Source organism: Miniopterus schreibersii, assembly GCF_964146895.1.
Source record: "Miniopterus schreibersii genome assembly, chromosome: 19".
NCBI classification, from domain to species: domain Eukaryota; kingdom Metazoa; phylum Chordata; class Mammalia; order Chiroptera; family Miniopteridae; genus Miniopterus; species Miniopterus schreibersii.
Genome location: NC_138119.1, coordinates 39,671,447 through 39,691,981, shown reverse-complemented (window position 1 = coordinate 39,691,981; position 20,535 = coordinate 39,671,447). Strand labels below are relative to the sequence as shown.

General features: G+C 48.9%; 1 protein-coding gene across 1 annotated transcript; it reads left to right on the top strand.

Annotated features, from left to right (window-relative positions):
• The first annotated feature begins 599 nt into the window (after positions 1-599).
• PCP4L1 (Purkinje cell protein 4 like 1) lies at positions 600-19,391 on the top strand. The gene is made up of 3 exons (XM_081120805.1): positions 600-833; positions 17,297-17,351; positions 17,958-19,391. Exons 1-3 carry the CDS (start codon positions 825-827, stop codon positions 18,092-18,094), a joined length of 201 nt encoding a protein of 66 aa, XP_080976931.1. The 5' UTR covers positions 600-824; the 3' UTR covers positions 18,095-19,391.
• Positions 19,392-20,535: the final 1,144 nt, after the last annotated feature.

The window sequence follows — 20,535 nt, the reverse complement described above, 5'->3', positions numbered from 1 at the left end:
GGAGGAGCTCATTACACAAGCTGGGGAGGGTCTCCCCTCCTCTCCCCTCCCCTCCCCTCCCCTTTCCTGTGGGACGTAGGATTGATGGATCTTAAATGTCTTTCCACTCCTAGGATCTATGCTCTTCCGACTCTAACGGACACTTCCCTGTTTCCCGGTTCTCGGCCCGCCGGCCCCTCGGGCGCGCTGCCCTCGCGCAGACGGCCGTCCCGTCCCTGACCGTTACGGGGAACGTCTCCGGCCGTCACCCCTCATTCACTGTGTGCCGCGCCCCACGTACCCTCGCGGCTTCCTCCCGGCGCTTCTGTCTCCGCTTTCCGCACCCGCGCAGCGCCGCCCCTCGCTCCGCTCCGCTCCGCTCCGCGCCCGGCCGCCGCCCCTCCCGCCGCCCCTCCCGCCGCCGCCGCCCCGCCGCGCTTCCCGCGCTCTCTCCCGGCCGCGGTCGCCCCTCCTTCCCGCGCTGCGGCCGCCTCGCCCTGGTTGGAAAGACGTAGACCCCCGAGCCTGCCTCCATTGGACGCGGGGGGCTGTCACTCTGCGGCAGGGGGCGCAGCTATTGGTCGGGCTGCAGCCGGTCCCGAGCTGACTATAAAAGGCGGGGTCCCGGGCGGCTGGCGGAGCGGCTGGCGCTGGACAGCTGTCCCCGGCCCCGCGGAGGCCCGACCCACGCAGCCGACGCCGGGCGCGGGCACGGAGCGCAGCCCCCGAGCGACTCTCCCACCTCGCCGGGCGGCTGTGCCCCAGAGCCCGCCACTCGCCGCGGTCCCCGCAGCCCCCGGGCCGCGCCTCGCTGCACGTGCAGCCCGCTCCGTCCCGCCGCCGCGATGAGCGAGGTGAGCGGCGCTGGGGGCCGGGAGCTCTGGGGGCGAGGGGCGGGGGCGGCTCCGGGCCCCGGGGGCTAGGAGGTCGTGGGGCGGCTCCGAGGTGGGGGGGCGAGGGGGCAGCTCTGGGCGCGCAGCCCAGGTTCGCGGAGACCCTCTTCCTACCCCCGGGCTCCGGGAAGTGACTGGAGGGGAGGCTCTAAGTCCCCGCTGTGGGTGGCGCGTTGGGGGGCTGAGGCCCTCGCGCTGCCGCCCTCTGCGTCTGTCTCGGGGCTCCGGGGCTGCCAGGCTTGCCTTCACCCCTCTGACTTCTGCGAAGATCGCCCGGGGGCCCCCGTCCCCGTCCCGGGCTGCACGGCTCTCCACGCTCGCGCTCGGCTAGAGCCCCAGCCCTGGTCCCCTGCGGGGGCCACTCTCCCCCGCTTAGGAAGGTGGCCTCCCGCCCCTCACCCCGTCGGGAGGGGCCGCTGCGGGGACGGCCCTGAAGCTCAGGAGCCCCCAGCGGGCCGCGGGCCCCGGGGCGCGTCCCTGTCCAGCGCGGACCTGCGTGTGCGGTGCCGGTTCCGTCCGGGTCTCCTGTCGGGCTCCACGGTGCCCATCCGGCCAGACCCAGTCCCCCGATTGGGGTGTCCTCTTCCACGGAGAGCGCTCAGGGCGGGGCGCGCGCGGGCTGGGGAAGCGCTGCCCCTGCCCGGGTCCAGGATCTTCCTTCCCGGGGCGCAGCGCCCCCGCCCCCGCCCCGCCGCCCGCCCGCCCGCGCGGGCCCTCCTGCTGCGTCCGCCGGCCGCGCCAGGTCCCCGCTCTGAACCGCGTACTTAAAAGCTGCCTGGTCTTAGGCAGGTTACTAAACCTTTCTGTGCTTCAGTTTTGTGGGTTTTGTTCCTTTTTTATCTGTAAAATGAGAATAATACCGGTTGTTCTAATGATTAACTGAGATCATATATGCAAAGTACTTAGAACAGTACCTGGTACAAAGCAGGCACTCAATCTATATCAGTTATTGTTATTTTCTCCCTGTTTTTGTTTGTTTGTTTGTTTGTTTTTATCTATTTTAGAGTGTGACAGAAAACTAGCGCAAAAATTCTCAAGTATGCCCATTAGGGAAGGGACAGCACCTTGGGCCTAGGTCTCAGTACATATCGTCATCTGTGGGGGCTCTGCTGGCGCCTATGGAAAGTCGTCCAGGGAGCCAGTTAGTGCCAACTGCGATGTTGTCCTGGTTGCCATGTCCACTAAATTTATTCTGGAAAATGCAGCTAGTCTGGGGGCTGTAAATGGACTAAAGAGGTTTCCAGTCCCTCAGCTCCTTGTGACTGTGACTATGGCAGCCTTTTAAAAAGAAAAGAAAAAACACAGTTTAATTTTCTTTTCTTTTGCTTCTTTTAGCCCTAATACGAGAAGAGAGGTTTTCTTTGCCCTCTTTTCACTGAGGTCTGGAGTTCAACACCCCCTCTAGTGTTTCTAAATCTGAAAGTTGCGATTCAAGCCGTCCCCTGGGAGCCTGTGATCTGAAGGCCATGCCAGCAGATGTTGTGCTTTTTTGGGGAAGTGCACAGCCTCCCTGTAGGACGCACTACAGGGGCTGGCATTTAGGGTGGTATTTGGTGGAGTGACAAAGCTGTTTCAGTGGCAAGGAAAACAATGTGGTGTTTGAAGGGAGAATGCAGTCTCGACTTTGCAGCCACAGTTGGCTAAACTTAGGAGCTCAGTTAAATGATGAGAGGGGAATCCTCAGATGGGGACTAGCTGTCAGCGTAGGCAAGGCTGCCCAGCCTCCCAGACTACAGAGTAACTGGTTCCAACTAGCAATTTACCATTGAAGCTGCCTCCTGCTACAGAGCTGAGCCTGGCTTTAAGGATGAGTATTTATAAAATCCAGAAACAGCCACCTGGGTGTACAGAGACTGTTGCCTCTGAACCAGATCCCCAAAGGGTCTCAGCTTCCTTAGAGGCCAGGACCCAGCCTGTTTTCTCCCTCTTGTAAAGCATGATGAGAAATGGAAACATTGCCCAGAGCTCTGGAGCTCCAGGGAGACTTCAGACCACTTCATTCCTCTCAGCCCAGCCCCTGTGTGCCCTGAATTTTATATAAACTTCACCTCTCCACCTGCTTATTTTCTTGCTTCAGAGAAACTGCATGAAATGAGAGGGTTTAGTATTTCTTTAAAGATTCCCATCTCAACTGAAGAAGTACTCTCTAGACTCAAAACAACTAAAAGAGGAGGGATTGTGTTGGGGCTGCTGGGGAGGTCTCAGCTCTGCTTTGCCTTGGTGGTTCTTTGCTGTCCCTCAGCACTGCCCCAGAGCATTTCTGTGTGTGTGTGTGTGTGTGTGTGTGTGTGTGTGTGTGTGAGAGAGAAAGTGTGCGACTGTGTGAATGTATGTGTGTGAGAAAGTGTGTGTGAGTGTGTGTATGAATGTGTGTGAGTGTGTGTGTGAATAAGTGTGCTGTGTGTGAGAGTGTGAATGTGTGTGAGAAAGTGTGTGTGTGAATGTGTGTGAGTGCATGTGTGTGAATGAGTGTGTGTGTAAGTGTGTGTGTGTGCGTGCTTATGTGCGGTAGAGCTGTAGGGACTCCTCCAGCTTGTCTGCATTCACAGCTGCAGGCAGGACTTGAGTGCTGTGAATCACAGTCTACTATTACAGTTGAATAACTTTTCTCTAGTTGCAGTGAAGGATGGGAAGGGGAGATGCATTCAGTCCCTGAGGGCTCTTTCCTATAATCCCTTGTCATGTGACTAGCCTGCTGCTTATGGCACAGTTGCAAGTTCTGTGATCCTGTTACATTCCTCAGCTGTGAGGAGCTCAGCTGGAGGTATCCATTGGCCCAGCAGTCATTCCATTGAAATGGGGGTCATGGATGACTTGTAACTATGTTCTTGGTGTCTGTACTGTTTTAGCAGCTGGGCTGCAGCAAGGGACAGATCAATTAGAAATCTCACTAGAGGAGAGCTTAGAATTGGTATTCCCTCCTTTACTATTCTTCTGTTGTCCTTTTAAATAATAAAAATGAGCCCTGGCCAGTGTGGCTCAGTTGGTTGAGCATTGTCCCGTGCACCAGGAGGTTGCTTGTTCTGTTACCCCTCAGGGCACATGCCCGGGTTTCAGGCTCCATACCCAGTGCAGGAGGAAGGGGATAGATGTTTCTCTCTCCCTCTCCTTTCCTCTCTCTCTCTCAAATAATAAAAACAATTAAAAAAAAGAATGAGGTATCACACTTCAGGGATCACATTCTCTTTCATGTGCCTGTCTCTCTGAATCTGTATGATGGAAGTTTGGTCAGGGTGATGTCACTGTGTTACGTCTTCTGTGAGCCAGTTGTTAGGAGCACTGGTAGGGGCTTGGAGGAAATCTGGTTTTCTCTCTCTCATTGGCCTTTTGTTGTTATTATTATGGCCATGTTGGACATCTAAAAGAGCTACTGAATATTGGAATGCCTTCCACCACTGGAAGTATCTGTCTTCTGGAGTAAGGGAAACCAGCACTCAGTCACCCACCCAGGGTGTTGGTTTTAGCTGCTTGAGCAGGAGCCTCTGGCTGGTACAAGTGGGTGACTTTGCCATCCTGTGACCTGGGAATACAGACGACTCTTTTTCCCAAGCTGGAGCTGTGACCAGTTACCTCGTAGAATGTCAAGTCTCTGTAACGGCAGGCACCCCTAAGTAGTGTGATTGGAGTCCATCTACACAAGCCTGATGCATCTTCATGTCTGTCTGTGGAGGGTCCTAACTGATGAAAGGAATGGGGAGAGGGGGGGGGTGCAGGGCAAGGGGAGGGAGAAGGGTCAGGTCAATAATCATCTTCTCAAGGTAGTGGTTCTGTGAATGTCTCCCCCTGTTTTCCTTCTGTAGTTAAAACTTATCTTTATTATCTTTCATGAGTCTATTTTATCAGCCAAAAAAATAAACTTACTTTTGTAAACATTCTTCAGGATAGAAATACAGGTATGTCTTTCACCAAGAAAATCTCAAATAATATATCAAAAACACTTTAGTGATATACTTTTAGATTTGTTAAGGAGCTCTAAAGTTATCTGGTCCAAACTTCTCATTTTACATATGAGGAAACTGAGACCCAAACATTATCTAAATTTACACAGTACCAGCACCAAGCCTAGGTCACAGAACTGCTGACTTCTCATCCCAAAAGCATTTTTCATAAGACTCCTCTATCATGTTATCCCAGTGACTATAGAATAACTTAATTAACATGCAACTTTTTTTTAAAATCCTCACCTGAGGATATTTTTTCCACTGCTTTTCAGAGAGAGTAGGGGAGGGGGAGAAACATCAATATGAGAGAGACATCGATTGGTTGCCGTCTGCACGTGCCCGGACCAGGGCCGGAGACTGAGCCTGCAACTGAGGTACATGCCCTTGGCAAGAATCGAACCTGAGACCCTTCAGTCCGCAGGCCGATGTTCTAACCACTGAGTCAAACCAGCCAGGGCAACATGCAACTTTTAAGGAATATATTACAAATACTTTCTATAGGAAATCTAAGCAGTGTGATATAATAAATGCTGAGCAAGAGGATAGAGAGAGAAGAGAGACGCACATAGGATGGTATCTATCAACAGGGTACATTTTGGTAGAGTACTAGGCAGGGCAAGTACTATCCTTGCTTACAGGATGCCTGGTCTCCTTAACACTGGGTGCCATGAACGTTCCAAAGTGGAATAAGTGATAGGAGTGAAAGGAAGGGGAGACTGGAGGCCGCCATTCATTGGGCTCTTCCTTTCTGTCCATCATTGATTCCCATAACTGCGAAGCATCAGGGACCAGAGGACAGGCTTTTTCTGAAAAGAAAGAACCAAGAGCCACTTCTTACCTCTAAAGTGTTTGGTTTGCAGGACGCAGTGCAGTAAAGCAGGTGTCTAAGGAAAATCAGTGCACTGGCGACCAAAGGCTGCGCATTTAGTCCTTTGGCATTTGGCCTTGACTCCCAAGGAGAGTGCAAAGGCTTTGAGAGGAGAAATCTAGGAGGGAGAAGGAAGAATGTGTTAGACTGGCCAAAAAGAGGTGGAAGCCTACTGGGGTTTCAGAACCCTAAGTGCATGACTTTCTAAATCTATCCTCCAGACTGCTGCTCAAATGGCTCAGTTTGCCCCAGAATTATTTTATCTGCATGAGTAAGCCAAGTCAGAAGCAGATCCAAAACCACTTTTTCAAAGAGGTCTGGTTCCCTGCAGGTGCCTATAAAAGAATGCCCCAGCCTTGGCCGGCGTGGCTCAGCAGTTGAGCATCAACCTAGGAACCAGGAGATCGTGGTTCGATCCCCAGTCAGGGCACATGCCCGGGCTGCAGACTTGATCCCCAGTCAGGGGTGGGCAAGAGGCAGCCGATCAATGACGACTCTCTCATCATTGATGTTTCTCTCTCTCTCTCCCTTTCCCTTTCCCTCTCTGAGATCAATAAAGATGTATTAAAAAAACCCACAAGTGCCCCAAACCTAGTCCTTGTCACATTCTCCTCCCTGAAGCCTGATTATCACTTCAGTGGGCAGAGGCAGACTCCTAAGGGCTTGCCCACCTGGGCTTCCCAAACGCCCACTGTGCGTTGTCCTTGGTGCCGCCTCCCTCCCACACGGAGCCCTCCTGATGACTGTTGCTTTGTAGGCTGTGGGGGGATTAATGTGTTTATTTTGGGACATTAACGCCAGGGTGGGATGCACATTGAAGATTATCATAATAAATGATGCTTTGGCACTGCTCCCCCCCCCACCTACTCCCCCCAGCATGGGGTGAAGGCGCAGCTCCAAGCTGTGTGCAGAGCACCACAAATAACTACTCATTAAACTGTGGCAGCCCCTGCTGGGGGGACGGGATGCGGCTGTTGACTCACTGCTACTGTGAGCTGCAAGGCCAAGGGAGTCTGCCTCTGACTCCAGTGGGGGTACTGCTATTCCAGGACACAGGGTGTAGTGGCTGAGGGGAGAGGGGCAGACCAGGAGTCTGAGGAGCCCTAGTCCTCTTAGGAGGCGTTTGAGATAGAAGATATCTGTGTTGTAAGCCACGTATTAGGAGACGGGTGTGTGTCTGGACCCTGGAGTAAGGATTCCTAGTTCTCTTTCAGTTGTGATCTTGAGGGTGACCTTGAGCGAGTCTTTCTGGAGCTGTTTGAGGACTGCAGCTGCTGCACTGAAAGGTTTGGACCAGTTCCAACAGTGCTCCAAAAACAGCAGTCTAGGGTCTTTCTGGGGCTCCAGGGGATGCAGAGACCTCTAAGGTCCTTTGGCAGTGACCTTCTTTTAACATTAGGGGAGACTGTGCCAGCAGGGATAGAAAGACCCCTGAGAGGGCAGGGGTTGGGGGAGTCTCTCTGTCTCCACTTGGAAGCAGTTGCAGTAAGTCCTGTCTGCCTTTGCCTTCTGTGCCTCTAAAGCAAGCAGGGAGCTTACAAAGCCTAGGGTTCATGTCAGTACAAAGGCAAGAAAGGGGTCTTTTTGGGCTCATTTTTAAGATTTAGGCCTTTTTTAGGTTTCCCTGCCCTGGACTGTGGGACAGGATTCTGAGTACCTGTGCCTATTCGTCTGAACACAGTGACTCTAGTAGTGCTGCTATGATGTCTATTGGACGTGTTTTCATCTCACGACCTCCGGGCTGTTCCATGCAGACGCAGGGCCTGTGCCGTCCAGGTAGGAGGACGTGCTGCTTCGTCCTGTCTGCTGCTGCTGCAGATGATCTGTGATCCCCCTTTAAAGAGCCCAGTGGGCTGAGGAATGGGGAAATCTGGGTAGGTTACCTTTCCCAAGGTTAGTTCTCACTTGCTGCTTGGAGCAGAGGGGGTGACATTATCTTGCCTCTTCTGATGACAGTGGTTGCTGTAGCAACACCATTGAAAATAAAGGAGACAGAAGAGTAAGAAGCACAGCTAGAGAAGGGGCAGGGTGAGTGGGACAGTGTAATAGGGTACCTATTTGCCAATAGTGGCAACAGGGAAACAACATCGAAGTTGTTACTACTTTGACTGTTTATAGGTGCTTTGCCAAGGCAATACTAACAAACTATCCTTCTGAGGCAAGGGATAGATTTACAGAATCATTTTTATGATACAAAGGTGGATGTAAGAACTCAATCAAGGAGAGATGATTTATTTGCTCCCGAGACTAATCCACTCCCTGTGGTCTGTGTCTCAGGGTTCTTCCAAGGGGAATGTGAACATCTATGGAGGTGCTGTACTGGTGGACCCCTCCTGTCCACCCTGACCTAGGAGGGTTCCAGGGCTACAGACGTGGGTTTCTGTCCAATCACACTATTGTTGACCCTTTACCAGAGGTTTAGAACCACTGTCAGCATTTTTGGGGCTAGACATTGGGAAGACAGGGAGATTGTGATTTCCAGGGTTGGTTTAAAGTAAAAAGAGATCAGTTATGAAGCTCCTGTGGTCACAAAATACGCCTCAAGGGCCCTTAGAGCAGCCCCAGGTGTTCAGTTCCACTTAGTGGAGATATGTCCTGTGGCAGCTTTATGCTGTGACTCCAGGAACTTGACCTAGTCTTATATTCAACCCAGAGTTACATTACTTTAAAATAATAACTATCTATTTCAATATGTACCAGGTGTTTTATGTGCATTCTCTCTAGTTTTTTTCACCCTTCAAGATAGATACTGCCTCAGATGAGAGGTCTGAGCACAGCAAGGCTAAGCGATTTACCCAGGGTCGTACAGCTGGGAGTGGCAGAGCTGGGATTTGAACAGACAGTCAATGTGGAGCCAGGATATGAACCCATATCTGTTTGACTCCACCCAATTTACCATATTGCGTCTCCCAGGAATTTGAAGCTTGAGAAAATTTTAATTCATATAAACAAACATCTATTGAGTACCTACTATGTGCAATATATAGGTTGCAGTTACTACAAGTTATACACAAATAAGTGGGGAAATGGGGACTTTGCTTTCAAGGAGATGGAATCTGGTGGGGTGGGGAGGGTGGGGAAAGGGAGGTAGACAAATCCACAGTGAGGGTAATGCAGGTCATGTGGAACACGCTTTTAGAGGAGTTCTGCCCCTTCATCCCCTTTTTTCAGACACATGCGCTGAAGTGAGGAAAAGCAGTAACTTGGCTTCTGAGACCTTTTTCACAGTCTCTGAACTAGCCTTGTAATGGAGCCCCTCGGCTGTGTGAAAACAAATGTGTTTCTGCCCGGCTGGCGTGGCTCAGTGGTTGAGCATCAACCCGTGAACCAGGAGGTCACAGTTCATTCCTGGTCAGGGCACATGCCCAGGTTTTGGGCTCAATCCCCAGTAGGGGTGTGCAGGAGGCAGCTGATCAATGATTCTCATTATTGATGTTTCTGTTTCTCTCGCCCTCTCCCTTCCTGTCTCTGAAATCAATAAAAACATATTAAGAAAAAAAACAAATGGGTTTCAGATGACGAGGCTGCACATAAAGCAGAGCAGGAGCTCCCTTTATCCCATCAACAAATTCTGAGTGCATCTGTGTGGAGGCCTGTACCAGACCCGGGAACACAGCAGTGAGTAAGGTAGACACTGCCCCTACCCTCACTGGGATTCACACGGAAATGTAGGAGGCAGACAACATTCAATATCTAGCCACAAAGTTATTATTTAATTATGTTAGTGATTAACGCTACCAAGGAAAAATACCAGTGCAATAAAACGTACAATAAGGGCGCCAGCCTAATCTGGGGAGCTAAGAAGAGCTTTCTGGAAGAAGGAACCCTGGAGGAGAGCTCTGAAGGATAAACAGAAATTAACTAGATAAAAGGGAAGCAGGGATATGAACCATAAGCCAAGCACCTCAGGTGGGAAGGAACATGGTATGTCCCAGAGATGGAGTAACAGGTAATCAGAGGCTGCATGATGTGAGACACTTTAGAACATATTAAGAATTTTGTTCTTTATCCTAAGAGCACTGGTGACCCCCCCGGGCTATGACTGTGGTCCACGTAAGAAACAGCTGTGTCAGGGTTGAAGCAGTGGGGAGGAGAGAATGGATTGAGACACATTTGGGAGGTAAGTTAAGAACACTGACTATTGAATTGGACAGGCAGTGTGAAGGAGAGAAAGGTGTCAAGAACAATTTGTAGGTTTCTGGCTTGTACAACTGAATGAGGTAGAGAATACTCGTAGAGGGTTTGGTTGGGTAGGTAGGACTGTGAATTAAGTTAGAGACACAGAGTGTGAGGTTTCTGTGAAGCGTCCAGGTGAAGATGTCTTAAAGCTCAGAGGAGAGGTCCGGGTAGAGATACACATTTGAGTCCTTGGTGGCATTCTGTGCTGCTCAGTGTGTATCCGCTAACCACACGAAGCTATCTAACTTATTCATTATGATCAGCTTATTAATTAAAATTAAATAAAATTATAAGCTTTATCCTCAGTGGCACCAGCCACATTTCAAAGTACTCAGTAGCCACTTGTGCCAAGTGGATTCCATATACCAGACAGCACAGATATAAGACATTTCTGTCATTGCAGAAGGTCCTATTGCAGGGGTCTGCCAGCCTTTCCTGGAATGGGACAGATAGTAAATATTTTTGGCTCTGTGAGCCACATGGTCTCTGTTGCAACTATTAAACTCTGCTTTTGTGTGCCAAATCAGCCACAGATAATATGTAAACAATGGGCCTGACTGTGTCCCAACAAAACTTTATTAATAAAAATAGGCTGGCAGTGGCTGTAATTAGTTGACCCCTGTTCTATTGGCCGGTGCTGGTATAAATGATAACTAGAGTCATAGGTACAGATAAAATCATCCAGGAGGAGAGAACAGAAGAGAGCCCAGCCCTAAACCTTGACAGCCTCCAATATTAATTGTTGGGCAGAAGAGTCTGGAAAGATAGAAAAACCCAGAAAAGCCATGATGTCCCAGCAGCCAGGGAAAGATGAAATGGATAGGAGTGTTGAATGCTTCAAGGCTCAAGCCCAGTAGAGCTGAAACTTTTGCATTTGCTCAGTATCGTGGAGAGCATTGGTTACCTAAAGGAGTCATTTCTGTGGAGTAGGAGAAGTTAGGTTGAAGTGGGCTGCAGAGTGTGTGGGAGGGAGGTGAGGAAGTAGAGACATAAATCTTCTAAGAAGTCTAGCTATGAAAAGGTGAAAGACATAAGAGGCACTGGCCCCTACCCAAACCCTGAGCCCAGGTACCTTTGCAACTGCTCCTCAGTATCTTTTGGCTTGTAACCTCTCCATAACCTTTCCCCCCCATTTTAAAAGTTAAGGTGCCACCCAGCCGACGTGGCTCAGCAGTTGAGCATCGACCTGTGATCCAGGACATCGAGGTTCGATTTCTCAGTCAGGGCACATGCCAAGTTGGGGGTGTGTAGGAGGCAACCAGTCTGTGACTTATCATTGATGTTTCTTTCTCTCTCTCTCTCCGTTCCTCTCTCTGAAATCAATAAAGACATACTAAAAAAAAAAAAGTTAAGGTACCATATACCTGCAGTAAAATTTACCCTTATTAGTGTATAAGTTCTGTGAGTTTTGACATAGACAGTCATATAACATATATCTGTACAATCAAGATAGAGAGCTGTTCCATCATCCAAAAATTACCCCATTCCCCTTCGTAGTCACTGCTCCCATGGCCTCTGGTCTGCTGTCCCTATACTTTTGTCTTTATGAGAAATGTCATGTAATTGGAATTCTACAATATATATATGACCTTTTGGGTCTGGCTTCTTGCACTGATCATAATACATTTGAGGTTCATCCATTTTGCTGTATCAGTAGTTCATTCCTCCCTTTAATTGCTGATTAGTATTGCAGTGTAGGGGTGTACCACAATTTGTTTATCCATTTCTTAGTTGAGAGACATTTGGGTAGTTTCCAGTTTTTTGGTGATTATGAGTAAGCTGTTATAAACATTGACTTACAGGTTTACTTGTAGATGTAAATTTTTTAAAAAAATATATCTTTATTGATTTCAGAGAGAGGAAAGGAGAGGGAGAGAGAGAGATAGAAACATCAATGATGAGAGAGTCATTGATCGAGCCCGCAACCCGGGCATGTGCCCTGACTGGGAATCGAACCCCGATCGCCTGGATCCTAGGTTGACGCTCAACCCTGAGCCATGCCCGGCCGGGCTAGATGTAAATTTTAATTTATCTTGGGTAAATACCTAGGAATAGGATAAATGTATGCTTAAGAAACTGCCAAAGTAGCTATACCATTTTGCATCCCCAGTAATGTATGAGAATTCAAGATACTCCATGTCTTTGCCAACACATGGTACTGTCATTTTAAAAACTCATTGTAATAGATGAATAATGGTATTTCATTGTGGGTTTATTTTGAGTTTCCCAAATGACTAATGATGTTATACATCTTCTCATGTGCTTATTTTCATCCATGTATCTTTCTTGGTAAAGTGTCCAAATATCTTGCTCATTTTTACAAATTATATTCATTTTATCGAGATTTGAATGTTCTTTATATATTCTGAATACAAGTTCTTTATCAGATGTGTGATTTGCAAATATTTCTTCCAGTCTATATCTTGTCTCTTCATTCTCTTAGCAGTGTCTTTCTAAGAATAATTCTTAATTTTGATAAAGTCCAAGTTATAATTTTTTTCTTTTATGGACAGTGCTTTTGATGTCTACTAAGAAATCTTTGCTTACCCCAACGTTGCAAAGGTTTTCCCCCTATATTTTCTTTTAAAAGTTTATAGTTTTATATCCATTTGAGTTAATTTTTGTATAGGGTACAAGGTATGGATTGAGGGTTTTTTATTTTGGGTTTTTTTTTTCATATGGCTATCCAATCATTCCCGCACTATTTGTTGAAAAGATTTCCCCAGCCTTTTAATACTGGGGTTCCTCAAGACTCGACCCTTCTTACTCTAGTGGCAGTGGTAGTTGGAGAAGGAATTCAGTTATAGGAGGCTTTTTTTTTTTTTTTAAAGAGAGGGAGAGGTTTTATATATGAGAGTGAGGCAGTTGATTGTAAAGATTCTAAAGCTCAGATGGAAAGACAAGACATCATCTGAATGCTGACAATGCCCTGGGAGGAGGTATCGGATAGGGAAAGGGGGTGTTGCTGTGTCCTCTCCCTCTCTGCAGTCTCAAGGCCTGATAAAAACAGACCCTAAGCAAGCAGGCCTCTCCTCTTTCTCCGTTCCCTCTAGAAGAGAGGATTCACAACTTTGAAGTGCAGAGGAAACAGGAGTATACTCTTGGGGAATTGGCAGATACTGCCAAGAGGATGGAACGGAACATTGAGCTCGTTAGGCCCAGAGGTGAGGAGGAAAGGCATACAGGAAGGCAGGCGAGGAAAGAAACTAGGGCCCTCTGGGGAAGGCAAGAGTTGATGGGCCTCACAGTTGCTAATTAGTGTTTGGTGTGTGTTGAGAAGTGAGAAGCATATAGTCAGCAAGGCTAAACTGGACCAAGCTCCATGCTCACTAGAAACTTGGAATAGCAGGCTTGAATGTAAGCAAGGGAGTCATTTGAAATGGAAACCAGTGGGATGGTCCCACACATGGAATTCTCAGAATCTGATGGGAAAGGGGGATATTGCTGTGTTATCTCCCTCTCTGCTGGCATCTGGCCCTGTGTGTGAAGGACACACACAGGCAATGGCTCTCCCCACCAGTCAGCCTGGTGTGTGTCAGGAGGCCCAGTGACCAAACATCAAGGTGAAAGCCAGAATCAGGGTGGCTAGCTCAACTGATAGAGCAGGAATGGTCTGGGATTATGCTCCTGTTCCCATGTTCCCAGGAGCTTGTATATGAAGAAAGTGGTGGGGACTATGATTGATATATACAGCTGCCTGACTGGGAACAGAAGGAAATCATGACCCCTAGGACTTTCCTTCCAACCTGGGAATTGCTCTGCTGTGTGGGCGAACTCGGCTAGTTAACTCAGCCCCACATGTGCCCACACATACTCACATGTGCCCACATATACCCAGATGAGCCCACACATGCCCACATGAGCCCACATATACCCATACATGCTTACAGTGCTAACACATGCTCACACATACCCACACATTCCCACGCATTCCCACACATGCTCACAGTGCCCATACATACCCACACATGCCCACAAATGCCCACACATGCTCACAGTGCCCACATATGCTCACAGTGCCAACACATGTTCACACATGCCCACAAATGCCCACACATGCCCACACATGCTCACAGTGACAACACATGTTCACACATGCCCACAAATGCCCACACATTCCCACACATGCTCGCAGTGCCAACACATGCTCCCAAGTGCCCACACATGCCAACACATGCTCCCAAGTGCCCACACATGCTCACAGTGCCCACACATACCCACACATGCTCACAGTGCCCACATGTGTTCACAATGCCTACACATGTTCACAGTGCCCGCACATACCCACACATGCTCACAGTGCCAACACATGCCCACACATGCTCGCATTGCCCATACATGCTCACACATGCCCACACATGCTCACGGTGTCAGCACATGCCCACAAATGCCCACACATGCCCATGCTTTGTCTGGGATTGAGAGATACCACAATGTTCAAGAGCATGGAGTCTGGAGTCTCACTGTCTTGGTTCAGTCCTGGCTTTGCTACTACTTAGCTGCATGATCTTAAGGCAAGTTAACCTCTTGACCTCAATTTCTTATCTGTAAAATGAGAATAGTAGCAAGACCTATCTTATAGGGCTGTTAAAAGGCTTCAGTGTGTTAATGTTATAGAGTACTTAGGAAGTGGCTGGCACATAGTAAGTATGAGATATGTGATTAATACAATGAGGTAAGGTGGATTTGCTAAACCATTTCATTGCTGTTATTTCTGGTCAGAAGAGCTCAGTATCGAAAGAAGCAGATGAGCACCTGAGAATTCGTAATCCATCTCTGACTAGAACAAGAGGCAGAGACAGAGAGGCTGAGAGAAGCTCACCTGCCACAGCTCTTGTGGGTTAGCGTTGACTCTCTGGAGGTGTGCATTTTTGTAAGAGACACTCTTATAGAACATGCAGTGTCATCCAGAGTGGACCTCCATGCCTCCTTGGTTTACCTGAAGTATGGATTGTCTGATGGCATGCAGGTGGATGTACCAGGGGACCTTGATTCATTAAAAATTGCTGAGCTTCTGGAAAAGAAACAGGAGGGTTGGGGCAGAGACTAGGGACCAGTAAAGGGCTAAGCACTATACAGAAGATGGGAGCTAACTTGTGGTCTAACTGCCGCCACTCCCAACCTCAGCGAACAACTAAATCCAGAAATCCAGTGTGGAGAGTGGCTATTTTGAGAACTGGCTGGAGAGGGTGGAGGCAGGAGGGGCAGGAGGTAGAAGCCCCAGTATAGTGCTTTTCAGCAGAAGGTATGTGGCGGTTTCATGGGGAATTGTGAGTGCTAGGGGTTTTCTTCTCTTTAAAGCTCTCTTTTCTGATCTCCCCAGGGACCTCTTATAAACGTAAACCTAATGGAGCTATGAACTCCTGGGCAGCCAGGCAGTGTCTGAGCCATGTCTCCATTCCAGGGCCAGTGATCTCAGGAGGGACTCAGGAAGGGGACAGCTGGCAGGGCAGAGGGAAAGGGGTGGCTTGTGTGGTTCAGTCCTGACATATTCCTGGTTTGCGGATTCTCAAAGCTGGCTGATATGGGAAGGAAAGTAGAGCTGAAGAGAGGGGAGGTGTTTAGAGTTAGGGTTCATACTTTCTTCCCAAGGGGAGGGGCTGTGGTGAGAGAAAGGAACTGATGGATTAAGGGAGCAGGCTTAGAGTCAGACAGAAGGAAAATGGTTAATGAAAGGATTAGAGTCAGGGGGCTGCTGGCAGTAGAGAAAGTTGGACTTGAAGTCAGAGATCATGGGACTATAGAACTTGCCTCCTTGTCCTCCATGAACTCACTACAACCAGGGTTTTGCTCCTGCCTCCATCATAACTTTTCTTGTCAGTGTCACCAGTGACCTCTAGTAGCAAAACGCAACGGTCAGGTCTCAGGCCTCGCTGTAACTGCCAGGCCTGCCTACAGAATTGGACGCATTGCTCTCTTCTCCTTGACACATTTTCTTCACATGGTTTCTAAACTATTGCAGTCTCTTGGCTTTCCTCCTACCTGACTTTTCAATTTTCTTTATTGAAAGTTTTTCCCATTTCTGAACCTCTAATCACTAAATACCCCAGGACTTGCCCCTTTTTTCTCCTCTGTCTGCTGTATTTGAACTCACCCCTGGGTGATCTCATCCAGTCTCACGGCTTTGAATGCCGTCCATATGCTAATAATTGCTCTTTTATATCTGTAGGGCAGATTCTTCTCTTTGACTCATCTTGAGTATCCAGCTGCTTATAAAAGCATCTCCTCCTGGATAATTAATAGGCATCTCAAACTTGTCCAAGACAAGCTCCTGATCCTCTCGCTAAAACCTGCTCCTCCTAATGTCTCCTCCATCTCCAGAAATGGCAGCTCCATTTTTTAAAGTTCCTCAGACCAAATGAAGTCATTCTTTGGATGTCATCCTTGACTCCTCTCTCACAATATCTCATCCAATCAATCAATTCCATTGCTCATAGCTTGAAAATATACCCAGAATCAAACCACTTCTCACCACCTCCACTCCACTGTGCTGATCCAAGCTGCCATTGAAAGTTTTCTGCAATAACTTCCTAGCAGGTTTTTCTGCTTCCTCCCCTGTGCGAACTGAATGTCTTCCCATTTCACTTGTAGTAAAAGTCAAACTCCTTAGAATGATTGCGAGGCCCTGCATAATCTGCCGCACCCCTAGTTATCTCTGCTCATCTCCATCCACCTTCCCTCCTTCCTCTCTCCACTCCAGCTGCACTGGTCTCTGCTGTTTCTCACACAGGCAAGTCACACTCTCACCCCAGGGCCAGGGACAGTCTTGCGTGGACACCCTTACTCCCTTATCTCCTTCAGCTCTTGGCGCAAATGCCAGCTTTCAGAGGCGCTTCCTGACCACTCTGAAACTGCTTCTCCATGTCCACCCCAGCACTCACTGCCTCCCTTCCCTGTCTTTTCTCTACAGCACTTATTTTCACTAACATAATAATTATTTTGTTTATTTTATTTTTATTTTTTAAATCCTTACCCGAGGACACGTTTTTATTGATTTTAGGGAGAGAGAAATTGATGTGAGAAACATCACATCGATCTGACCCCAACCGGGGATCAGACTTACAACCTGGGTATGTGCCCTGACCAGGAATCAAACCTGTGACCTTTTGATAAATGGGATGATGCTCCAACCAACTGAGCCACACCAGCCAGGGCTCATTTTGTTTATTCATTTGTCTATCTATACACTAGAATGTAAACTTCATGAGGGCAAGGTTTTTGTCTGTTTTGTGCTCTGCAATTTCCCTAGTACCAATAAGTACTTGTTGAATGAATTCTGATGAATTTCTCCCTCTCTCTGATCTCAATACATACTTTCTCAGAAGACTAGGGAATGCACCTGGTAATGGGGGGCTTGAAAGTGATGACGATGAGTCTAAGGGGATGGCACCATAATACTTCCATGAATATCTAATATTCTAATTTTTTTTTTCTAGCTTAACACCAAAACATCCCCAGCAACCAACCAGGCACCTGGCCCAGAGGAAAAGGGTGAGTGGGGTTGGGTAGAGCAGTTTGCAGAGCAGGCAAATGACACTTGGACATGAAGACAGGTAGGGCTGTAAGTCTGGAGCTCTGAAGTCGGGTGTAAGGAACGTGGAGAAGTGAACAAAGCACTGGGTTAGGACTTTGTATCTACAGGCTTCCTCCTACTTTTACCTAAGAAGTACACCTACCAATGTTTACTCTTTGATTTTAGAAACTGGCTCTGGAGTGGTTGGAGACAGGCAACAAGATAGGAAGGGACTCATCAATAATCCCAGCCACTGTCTCAGTCAGAAATTGAGGGGCAGCTGGGGAACGTGCATGAGCTCTGGAGCTTGAATTATAGATTCAGGAGTAAGTGGTGAGAGAAGGCACCTATCCTCTTGGTGCAAGAGTAGCAAAGCTCCCATGTCACTGTAGCTGATTCTTAGCCTCGGTTTCCTGACTCTGACTTCTAGGAGAGTTGCCAGGCTTTCCAAATGCTGGCAAAAGCTGGGGGACCTCACAGAGCCGAGTGTGGACTCACAGAAAGTGGACTTGACCTCCACATTTGGGGCCTGGAGAAGGGCTGGGAGGTTCAGGGTTACTCATTCATCTCTTACCCACCTGCAGGGAAAGCCGGCAGTGCCAAGAAGGCCGAGGAGGAGGTGGACATCGACCTAACGGCTCCGGAGACAGAGAAGGCCGCCCTGGCCATTCAGGGCAAGTTCCGGCGGTTCCAGAAGAGGAAAAAGGACCCCAGCTCCTGAAGAGCCAGCCTTCCTCTCCCGCCGGCCTCCCCCCGCTCCACAGCTGATTCCCACATACCTTTGTCTCTCTGTCCCTCTAGCCTCTCATTAAGGCAAGTTCAACCCTTACATGCTATTTTCTGTGACCCCCCCTCAAACTATCACAGCAGTAGAGGCACAAGAAATACAGGGAAGATGAAGAATTCATTTGGCAGCCACTTACCTGAGGATGGACCAGCTTCTCCTTGGGATAAGCCTCCTTGACCAGTACCTCTGTCCCATGAGGTTGAAGTAGAAGAAGCTCTGAGGCTGAGGGGGGACCTGGACAATGTGGAAGGGAGGGGAAAGGCTTCAGAGTAGGGTGCCTGAGGGTGGGGCATGTGCACTGTCTGCCTGTGGTTACTATAGTCACACTTCAGGTAACATTTCCCCCTCACATCCTCTGTACCACCACCTCCACTTCCCTGCTATGTGCTGAGCCCCAGTGGGGACGAGCCCCTCCCCCCAGGGCACACCTACATCAAGCAGCTTCCACACCAGTGCATGCTGAGTAGATGAGTTGCAAGGACGGCAGTGGAACTGGAGTAGCAAGGAGTTTCCTTCACCATCTAGGCTGGGGGCACCCAAGGGGCAGAGGCAGGGAGATGGGAACTTGGGTAGATTTGGGGTGGAAAGACAAGTGAAGTGAGGGGATCTCTAAGGACACAGGTTACCACCAGTGAAAGTATGCCCTGTGAAAGATTCCTGGGTGACTTGAACCCCCACGTCAAGCCCTCCCCAGAGGCCATATAGACCAAGTGGCCCCTGTAGCTCCCTCCTGCCCCAGTGTGGAGTCAGGACAGAAATGGAACATCCACTCTGTGATTTTAGCATGTTTCATAATTATATAAAAAAATAACAAAAACCCTCAAGTGGGGTCATTTAACCTTTACAGAGGAGTGTGAATGTTGGCCAGAGCTGGCCTGGGGGTGGGAGGTTGCTGTGGTGACACCAGGAACAGGTGCCTGAGTATTTCAGCATTGAAGCCCACCCTTCCCTGCCTCCCTGACCTTGACCTCACCTTGCTTCACCACCCACACTGTCTTATCTGTGCCTCACCACTGCTGGGCACCTGTGGGCTCCCTCCCTTCCCTCCTCCTCCAGCTGAGAGCACCCCAGTCTTCTGACTCTCTGTCCCCACATGAGCTGTCCCTGATGGTTTGTGTCCCCCCCCCCCCCCCACTCACCTGTTTATCAAATGTACTGGAAGGAGATGACTGGGTCACACTGAAGACTTTAAACCATGAATTAAATAAAATGATGGCTTTTGAGTGAGTTTACATTGTTGAGAAATGACATGGAAACCAGAGTCAAATGCTGAGGTTGAAACCAGGTAGCAGCTGAGAGTAGGAAGCCTAGTGCCTACCTGCAGCACAGTTTGCCCTGCCTGCAGCACAGTTTCCCTGCCTGCAGGCCCACAGCCTAGGGGGATGGAACACTAATTCACAGGATGGCCCTGTGTTACTTCCGGGAGCACCTTCTCCTTGGGAGAAAGGAAGGAGAGTTTGCATTTGGAATCTGTTCTCAGTGCAGTTTAGTGTTGATGGTGGCTTTCAGTCCTGGCTTCGAGGGCAAATAAAAGGATAATCTCATTACCACACCTGGTATGAGTCCAAATGTCCTGGTAAAACAGTAGTAGCCCTGTTCCCTAATTTCACAGTGGGAAAGCAGGGCTCCCCGTTCCCGGTGAGGTGGCCCTGGGGAGCTGACATCAGTGGGTCCGTCACCAGCCCCCTCCTGCAGGCTGCACTGCTGGTGCTGAAATGATTCTTTCCCCTTTCCCATTTCTTGTTCCAAAGTATTATACTTATCCTCATATGTATTTTACTTATCCTCATATGTATTTTAAGGAAAGGGCATGGTAGCAAACACAGGCTGTAGTTTTGGGATAGTTCTGATCCAGAGGTTTAGGCCTCTTCTGCAGAACCAGTGGTCACTCTCAGCAAAGGCTCTGAAACCAGCCTCTCTCTACCTGCTGCTCACTTCTACCGCCCAGCACTCAGCACTGGAACTGAGCCTCTTCTCTGCAGCCTGCAACTCCTCCTGGAGCCCTGGAACCCTGTTTCTCTCCCATTCCTCCAGTTCCTACCACTGGGAACATGCTCCTGAATACTGATTACCAAGGAGTTGCTCCAGTGCTTTGCTTTGTGAGCTGTTAGTGAAACCTGCATGTCTTCGGGGGGTTGGTGAATGCTCTCCTAAATGCTTAGCAGAAGAGACAGGTGCTAAAAACAGTCATGGAAGAAAGCAAATGCAGTTATCACATCTGTATCACTGGTCACTGTTTTGTGATTTTTCAGCTGTGTCGGGTGGCAGAGCTGGGCCAGCCATCCTGACAAAGGTGGAGAGGTCTGGAGGTCTGAGAAGGGGTGCTTTGGAGCCTGTTCCCAAAGCTCAAACTGGGAGGTGATCTTGGGAGAAAG

Bases quoted from the DNA above. Each gene is read 5' to 3' on its own strand.
- PCP4L1 (XM_081120805.1), top strand. The intron at 17,352-17,957 runs GTGAGTGGGGTT...ACCCACCTGCAG, and splicing joins ACCTGGCCCAGAGGAAAAGG to GGAAAGCCGGCAGTGCCAAG.